This window comes from Bos indicus, chromosome 19 (assembly GCF_029378745.1).
Source record: "Bos indicus isolate NIAB-ARS_2022 breed Sahiwal x Tharparkar chromosome 19, NIAB-ARS_B.indTharparkar_mat_pri_1.0, whole genome shotgun sequence".
NCBI classification, from domain to species: domain Eukaryota; kingdom Metazoa; phylum Chordata; class Mammalia; order Artiodactyla; family Bovidae; genus Bos; species Bos indicus.
Genome location: NC_091778.1, coordinates 52212970 through 52220658, shown reverse-complemented (window position 1 = coordinate 52220658; position 7689 = coordinate 52212970). Strand labels below are relative to the sequence as shown.

Here is a 7689-nt window from a genome sequence, read left to right as displayed (position 1 = left end):
GTGATGTTGTGAAAATAAATATAATACAAACTTCAAAGAATGTGCTAGCTGGGTAGGGAGTGTTTTGTGATGAAGTTTTGAAAGTGGAGGTTGCTGTTGGAGACACAGCACTGTTGATGTACAAATGCCAAGTCGTGCCCCTAGAAATGGAGGAGGTGTGGCGTGAATGTCACCCCAAGATCAAAATAAAGAGGAAAGGGAGCTTCAAACCATGCTGGGGGCTTGTCTGAGACAGGCCCGTTACTGCTGTGTGTGGAAAGGATGAACAGAAGGAGCAGGGGTTGGAAAAGGCCCCTGAGTCCCTCTCAGCTTCTCCCTGCTGCCCGGGGTTTGTAGGGGTCCGGGTCAGGTCGGGGTGTGAAGCAGCCAAAGTACCCCCTCAAATAAACACGTCTCCAGGGTGAGGCTCTTTTGTTATCTTTTCTTCATTATTTAAAAAAAATATGTTACAAAACAATATCATTCACTATATATTTCTTGCTTATTTTTCTTTTTTAAAAAAATTAATAAAAAAGTCACTTTATAAAATAATACAAAAGGGCAGGAGAGGCTGGGGAGCTGGGCTGGGGGAGTATGCCTTCTGGGCTGGAGGCTGAGGAATCCAGTGCTTCTGGCTCCCTACCGTGGGTTGGAGGTGGAGGGAGTATGGGGCGGTTAGGAATGAGGCGATGGGGATGGGGGGTGTCAGGAGGGCGGGGCAGGAGGGGGCCAAGGACCACAGCCAGGCTGATGGCAGGTCCACCATCTCTGGCTGGGGCCCCTCAGAGGCAGTAGGAGAGAGACAGTGAAGGTTGCCAAGGGAGGGCGTCCAGACCCAGGGTGGGGATGGCAGGGGCCCTGCGGTCCTAGGAGGGCAGGAGGGCCTGGAGGGGAGATGGCCGGGGCGAAGGGCCCTAGCTTCCGCTGCTCAGCATCCCCAGCAGTTTACTGGGCTCCAGGCCCTGCTGCTGTGCTACCGTCTGCACGTCGAAGCCCATGTGCATCAGGAACTGGGCCACATTCATCTCCTGCCCCGTGAACTGGTCCCGGATGGTGGGGCATGAGGGGTTGCAGTGGGGCCAGGGGCAGCTGTCCACCAGGTGGATGGGGCAGCCCTTCAGGGGGGCTTTGTTGGCCTTGTGGCTGTCGTGGAGGCTTCGGTCCCAGCAGTGCAGCGCCCGGGGCAGCGAGGTCCCCTTCACTTGGACGTCTGTCCAGTGGCTGCAGACAGAAACCCAGGTTGGGGATCACTCGGGTGTGGCCAAAGCAGGGGACGGCATTGCCACCACTGAGTTCTTGCCACACAGCTAGTTGTGCAAGTGGTTTTGAAAACCCTCAGAAGAAGCCAGAGCTGGGGAGGCTGGTGGGCAGGCCTGCTGGGGATGGGGGCGTTGCAGATGTCTGGATTGAGAGCCATGGATAAAAGCTGTTCTGGGGCCAGGGGGCACTGACCTTCGGATGATGATCTCGTGAGAGAGGCAGGCGGGGGCAAAGCTGGCCCTGTTAGGAAGAAGGCAACCTGTGAGCAACCACATCACACCTCAGCTCCTTCCCCACCCCAAAGCGCATAGGTCACAGCTCCTCTCCTGGGAGGCTGTCCCCTACCTGGCTCCTACTTCCCTCCTGCTGCTTGCTGTGTTGGCCAGTGGCTCCCCCTACGCCTTATCCCCACCAGCTCCCAGGTGCCCTATTAACCCCTGTCCCTTTCTGCCTCCAAATCCTGCTCAGAGTAGGGGCTCTGCTGGACAGGTGAATATTTGTTTTTTTAATAGACTTTAGTTTTTCACAGAAGCTTTATGTTCACATTGAAATTGAATGGAAGACATAGATTCTTTTTCATCCCCTGCTCTTATCCATTCACAGCCTCCTCCATCATGAATATCCCCCACCAGTTGGTATGTTTGTTACAATCAATGAACCTAGATGACACATTATCACCACCCAGAGTCTGTAGTTTACATCAGGGTTCATCCTTGGAGTTGTACTGTCTATGAATCTGGACAACCGTATAATGACACATGGGCTTCCCTGGTGGCTTAGATGATAAAGAATCTGCCTATATGAAGGAGACCAGGCTTCAATCCCTGGCTTGTGAAGGTCCGAGGGAGACGGGAATAGCTACTACTCCAGTATTCTTGCCTGGAGAATTCCATGCACAGAGGAGCCTGGTAGGCTACATGTCGCAGTCGGACATGACTGAGCGGCTAACGCTACTACGACTGCAGTGACATGTGTCCACCGTTGTACCATACAGAGCAGTTCCTCAGCCCTAAACATCTACTGTTCTCCACCTATTTATATCTCTCTCTCCCAACCCCTGGCCACCACTGATCTTTTTACTGTGTCCATAGTTTTGCCTTTTCCAGGATGTCATAGGGGCTTCCCAGGTGGCACACTGGTAAAGAATTCGCCTGCCAATGCAGGAGATGCAAAAGACTTGGGTTCGATGTCACAGAGTTGGAATCACACCACATGTGGCCTTTTCAGACTGGCTTCTTTCACTTGGTAACATGCATTTACAGTTCCTCCTCTTTTCGCGGCTTAGTTGCTCACTCCTCTCTAGCGCTGGGTAGTACCCCTTTGTCTACATTGACCACAGTTTATCACCTCAAGGACCCCTGGGTTGCTTCCTGTTTTCCATCTTTGCGGCCTCTCTTTTCAAGTCAAGTGGTTTACTATGTATCTGGGGGGCCAAGTGGGGTCCCCACACACTCACGGCACATCCTTGAGTGTGTTCCGCAGCTCACGGCCCAGGTTCTGGATGTACAGCCATTGGCCCTCCTGCACTGGCTGCCCCGTGAGGTGCACATTGTCCACAGTCAGCTGGGCCTCGTCAAACAGCCACTGCACCACGAACACCGGGCCTGGGGGGATGGCTCAGCTGGGCCTCGCCTCGGAGCTCTGCCCCCCACCCCAGGCTCCAGGGGCAGAGGCCAAAGCCAGCTCCACAGCAGGCTTACAGCCCAGCCAGGCCCTGGCTGCAGAGTGCTGGCGACTAGTCCCCCTGGCACGCTGCCTTGAAGAGGTGCCTCGTTCCCTCCTCCCACCTTGGCCTGGCTCCAAGGACTCCACTTTGACCAAAACATGGCGATTATGTTGCTTCGAGTGTGGTGCTGGCGAGGGACAGCCAAGGCCCCACGCAGGGACAGCACTGGGATTCAACTCCAAGGCACGTTCCTCACCGTGGGTGTGGTCAGCGTAACCAACCATCCTAGTTTGCTTTGAACTGAGTGGACTTTTAGTGCTAAAACTGAGAAAGTCCTGGCCAGGCTCAGATGACTTTGTCAACCCTTCTTGGGTGTGGCAATGGTCTCTGAGCCTAGCCTCTAAGGACTGGACTCCAGGCTGGGTTTCCAGCAGACACAGAAAGGCTGGACACCCACCGCCAAACCCCACCCAGCCCCCCCCCCCCACCTCCCTGCGTGCCCACTCACAGCGCAGAGTTGGGTAGACTTTGTAGCCAAAGAAGCAGTTCCATTCCTCGCCCTCCTTGAACTGGCGCCGACAGCGCTCCGGGACCACCCCGTTCCAGTACCTAGGCCACACACTGCAGGTTAGGCTGCTCTCCCCCCTCCCACCCAGCCCCCACGAGCTCCTCCACCCCCTGATGCCACCCAATCCCAGGCCCTCTGCACAGAATGGGCCCTCCCTCCCGGGGCACCTGATGCCCCGGCGGATGGCCTCTGTGGGCGCGCAGGTGATGGTGTCGATGCAGTCTGTGCGGCGGTACTGCTTGTTGTCCAGGAACCAGCCGGAGTCAGCCAGGCCCCGCACCTGGATGGCTGGATAGCCCAGCTCCTCCAGCTGCTCGGCCACGCGGTCCACGTTCAGCAGCACCCCCGTGCCCCCCGCACTGCAGGGAAGGTGGGAGGTCAAGCCGGGCAGATTGAGGAAGGACACTCACCCACCAGGCCTGCCCAGCCCCAGCCCATTCCCCAGGGCACAGGGAGCCAAGAGCATTCTGAGCTGCCACCATGTTCTGGGTTCGTGTGTAAGGCCCCTGGGCCCTTCCAGGTCTTGGAGGCAGAGAAGGGCTGGCAGAGCTCCAGGCACTGACACAGAGCTAAGTGTCGGGTCATCTCACTTCCTCCCACCCCTTCTTCCCTCCCCCCCTTCTCACTCTCTGACTCAGTTCCCTTATCTGAAAATGAAGGTGAACTCTGTGGTCCAGGCCCCTCTGTCCATTCCTTAGACAACCCCTGAGTCCCCTACTGGGATACAAGCCCACTGGGATACAATGAAGTGATCTTGCCTACAGGGACCCCAGCCCTTGGCGGTGCATTGGTCCACAGCTAGCCCCTAGTCAACTGCCTAGGTCACTGTGATCCAAAGCCTCCCTCACACCCAACAACCACGGAGGCAGAAGCGTCTGCGGGACAGCTTCCAGCCACATGGCATTCGGGAGCCAAACCTCAGAGATGCCCCATGTTGCTGAGCCTCCTGGCCATGCGTCTGCCCTGGCTCAGCCCCATCTTCTCCCTTCCATCCACACTCCCACCCCAGCCCCTGCCCAGCCCACCTGCTCCCTGCCAGCAGCAGCACCTTGGCCCCACTCAGCCCTTTGCCCAGGAGCTCTCGCACAACCTCCCGGATGATGAGGGTGCCCATGAAGGCGTACTCATCTGCACAGAGAAGGAGAGCTGGCTTCAAGTGGTGGCCTGGACAGCCAGTCCTCCCATCCCCAGGTTGGAAGGAGGTCAGGTATAGCTGGGTGTCTGGAGGGTCTTCCACAGGATGGGAACAGGGGCAGGGGTAGATTGAAGGAAGGTGGGTCAGGTACACAAGACTGTGCTGGGGGCCCTTCCTCGGGGAACACCTAGGAGTGAGGAACCCCCTCCCCCAGTGTCAGGCCAGCCATGGACAAGCCAGGCAGTGGGCGCTGGGGGCGTGCACCCTGGGACACACTATCGAAGGGTTAGAGGGAGTCACAAGGCTGAATGTCTGTATTTCCCCACAAGTGCTGTCCTCCCTGCCCTGCCTCTGTGGGGGTGGGGGGGAGGGGGTGGAGGGGAAGGCATGGGACTCACTCTTCTCAGACTTGGATGAAGCCCCACTCCACACATCGCTGGAGCAGTAGGGGATGAAGCTGTGACACATGGATGGTGTGAGCCTGCCATGCTCCTCTGTTGCCCGAGGACCCCAGGAAGGATCACCCTCCTCGGGAAGGACTCCTGAGGACAGGACCTCCCTAGGAAGGACCTCTCCCAGGACCAGATCCCCTTAAGGACAGGATCCCCCAGGATGGACTTCCCCTAAGAACCTCTTAGGAAGGAGCCCCCAGAAAGGACCCCCAAGACAGGACTCCCCTCCCCCAGAAAGGATCTTCTGGCTCCCTCTTACACCATGTTGGCGTTCCACCAGTGGGGGTTCTCCTCTGGCTGGGAGGACAGGATCCCTGTGCCTGTGACAGGGAAGAACAGAGGCAGTAGGTCTTTTTGGTGGGAGCAGGGCATGCAGGCAGGGGTGAAGACTACAGGAAGGTAAGCGGATGTAGAGGGATCCTACCAAGCTCCAGCAAGGAGGTGGGTGGTGACACCCACCTGAACTAAGGTTGCCGGGGAAGTGGGGAATGGATGGGTTTAGTTACTCCAAGGAGTCTCCATGACCAGGATGCCCAGCAGGGCTGTGACTTTTGGACATGACCCTCAACCTCCCCCCCTTCCACCAGCTACTTTGACCAGGGACCAGCTCTGTACTGTGTAGCCAGGGTGAGCCCTGGGAAGTTACCTGTGGAATAAGAATGAAATGTTAGAGTGAATGTTCCCTAATCTTGGTGGGGTGGGGGACGGATGGGGTGGGGCCTCTCTGGGGATCTAGGGAATGAAGGAGAAGAGGCTTCTTCCAGGACTTCCAATTATGAGCCCCTTTCCCTTCCCCTCGCCTCCTGGGGATTCCTCGGCAAACCCTGGCGCGCTGACCTGTGCGAGTGCGGGGCCAGTCCTTGGAGCTCATGAGACGCCGCATGGTGTCATATCGGGAGTCGCAGTTCTCCCGGTTGAAGCAGTACCAGCCTCCTGCGGGCACAGCCCACAACCTCAGGGTCCAGTGCCGAGGGGACCCTCCTCTTGCCCCGCTGCATCCGCACCTGAGACTCACCTTCCAGAAAGAGTAGCCATCGCCGGCTGCCCTTGGATTCCTTCAGGTAGTAGCTGCAAGGGAAGTGAGTGGAGTGGGTGGTCATGGCGGGGGGTAGGGGGGACGGCGAGCGGGGGCTGCAGGGTCCAGCTCGGGGAGATAGGGGTCATTCCACCTGTCGCCGGGCGCGCGCCGGCCGCACGGGGGCGCCAGCGGACAGGCCCCCGAAGAGCGCGCCCGGCCGGGCCAGCGGCGGTCAGTCCCGGGAGGTGGCGCTCGCGAGGCGGGGAAGGGCGGCGAGGGGCTGTGTGGTCCGTGGAAAATCCCCACGGCCCGCCCCGCGCGGGACCCGCTGTAACCCCGGCGCAGGCGGCCAGGCGGGGTGGGGGGTGGGGTCTTCGCCAGGGCTCCAGATCCTCCTGGGATGCGCAGTGGAGCTTGGAGAGTGAAAAGCACTCTCGAGGGTGCGTGGGGCAGGGGGACGACGGGGTCGCACAGGCGGGCGTGGAGGGGCCCGGGCGCCATCGAAGCGGCGTCGCATCCTTCCTACCAAGGTCGGACCTAACGTCGTGTTCCTCAGGCTGTGCAGTCACTTGAGGGCATGGGCAGCCCTAACCCCTCCCCAACCCTCAGCCTCGCATCCTTCCTTTATCTGCTAGGGGCTGGAGAGGGGGTGAATGCCGCACCCCAGGTCCTTCTGTCCCACCTGCGCCCCCTGTCTATTCCTCCGGCTGGCTGGATCTCTGGCAGTCCCAGCAGCAGCCCGGAGCAGACGGGGCGAGTTGAGCTGGGATGGGGGTGGAGGTGCGGACGGCAGGCGTCTCTCCGCCCCGCTGTGTCACCTCCTCTTGCTGGAGTCAGGGCCACTCGCGGACTGCCATCTCCCCGCCCAGGGAACGAAGAACGCGAGCACAGGGACTGGGTACCGGTGGCCGAGGGGTCAGTGCCCGGGGCTGGCCCAGGACCAACGCTGCCCCAACCCCCGCGCAGCTAGTCGCCTAGCAGGGCCCTACCCGGAGCCAGCGCCTCCGAGGCCCGACGGGAGCCCTTTCCCTTGTGGGCGACCACCGCTGCGGCCAGCAAGGACGGTCCAATGCAGGCTCCGTGCGTCTGAGCGGGGACAGGGAGGCGGGTGGTGCGCACCCGCTGGCGACCAGGCAGCCGGCGGTCCCGGGGCCACCGACGGGGGCTCGCTGGTCGCGGCGGGCGGGTGCAGGCCTTACCCGGCCGGGCTGCCGTCGTTGCAGGTCACCGACGTGTTGAGCAGGAGGTGCAGGCGCAGGTCTTCGTTGAGCTGCTGCGCCGAGCAGGGGTACAGGGACTGCGCCAGGCTCTTGACCTGTGCCATGAAGCTGTCCATGTTGCCCTCCACGGCCGTGAAGTCCAGAGGGAAGCTCTCCACCGGTTGCCCGGCTGCCGGGGCCGCCTCGGCCCGCGGCGGGGGCGGCGGCGGGGGTGGCTGCTGGCCTCGGCGCCGCCAGGTCTTCCTGCCCTCGCCGCCCCCGGCCCAGTGCAGAAGGCCCAGCAGCAGAAGCACGCGCACCCCTCGGCCCATGGCCGCACCGCTCGGGCCCGCGGCCACCTGCGGAGAGCAGGAGGCGTTGAGGCGGCGCGGCGGCGAGGGCGCCAGGCCGG

At 60.5% G+C, this 7689-nt stretch overlaps 1 protein-coding gene across 3 annotated transcripts; it reads right to left on the bottom strand.

Moving 5' to 3' along the window:
• Positions 1 to 457: 457 nt before the first annotated feature.
• Positions 458 to 7689, bottom strand: NOTUM (notum, palmitoleoyl-protein carboxylesterase). 3 transcript variants are annotated; one of them, XM_070773884.1, is made up of 11 exons: positions 7278 to 7689; positions 6076 to 6128; positions 5898 to 5993; positions 5320 to 5380; positions 5007 to 5065; positions 4499 to 4703; positions 3641 to 3832; positions 3414 to 3514; positions 2696 to 2843; positions 1432 to 1479; positions 458 to 1200 (listed from the first exon to the last, which is right to left on the bottom strand). In XM_070773884.1, exons 1-11 carry the CDS (start codon positions 7607 to 7609, stop codon positions 894 to 896), a joined length of 1602 nt encoding a protein of 533 aa, XP_070629985.1. In that variant the 5' UTR covers positions 7610 to 7689; the 3' UTR covers positions 458 to 893. The 3 variants fall into 3 exon arrangements, with proteins under 3 accessions (XP_070629985.1, XP_070629986.1, XP_070629987.1); XM_070773885.1 differs by having other exon boundaries at positions 4598 to 4703; positions 7278 to 7688; XM_070773886.1 differs by having other exon boundaries at positions 4499 to 4601; positions 7278 to 7687.

What these genes read in the sequence shown, in the direction of transcription:
- NOTUM (XM_070773884.1), bottom strand. Translation starts at nt 7,609, where the DNA reads ATGGGCCGAGGGGTGCGCGTGCTTCTGCTGCTGGGCCTTCTGCACTGG. An exon ending in TTCATCCAAGTCTGAGAAGA is followed by an intron (nt 4,704 to 5,006) that starts GTGAGTCCCATG and finishes ATCCTGTGGAAG; the next exon opens with ACCCTCCAGACACCCAGCTA. An exon ending in GCCATCCGCCGGGGCATCAG is followed by an intron (nt 3,515 to 3,640) that starts GTGCCCCGGGAG and finishes TGTGTGGCCTAG; the next exon opens with GTACTGGAACGGGGTGGTCC.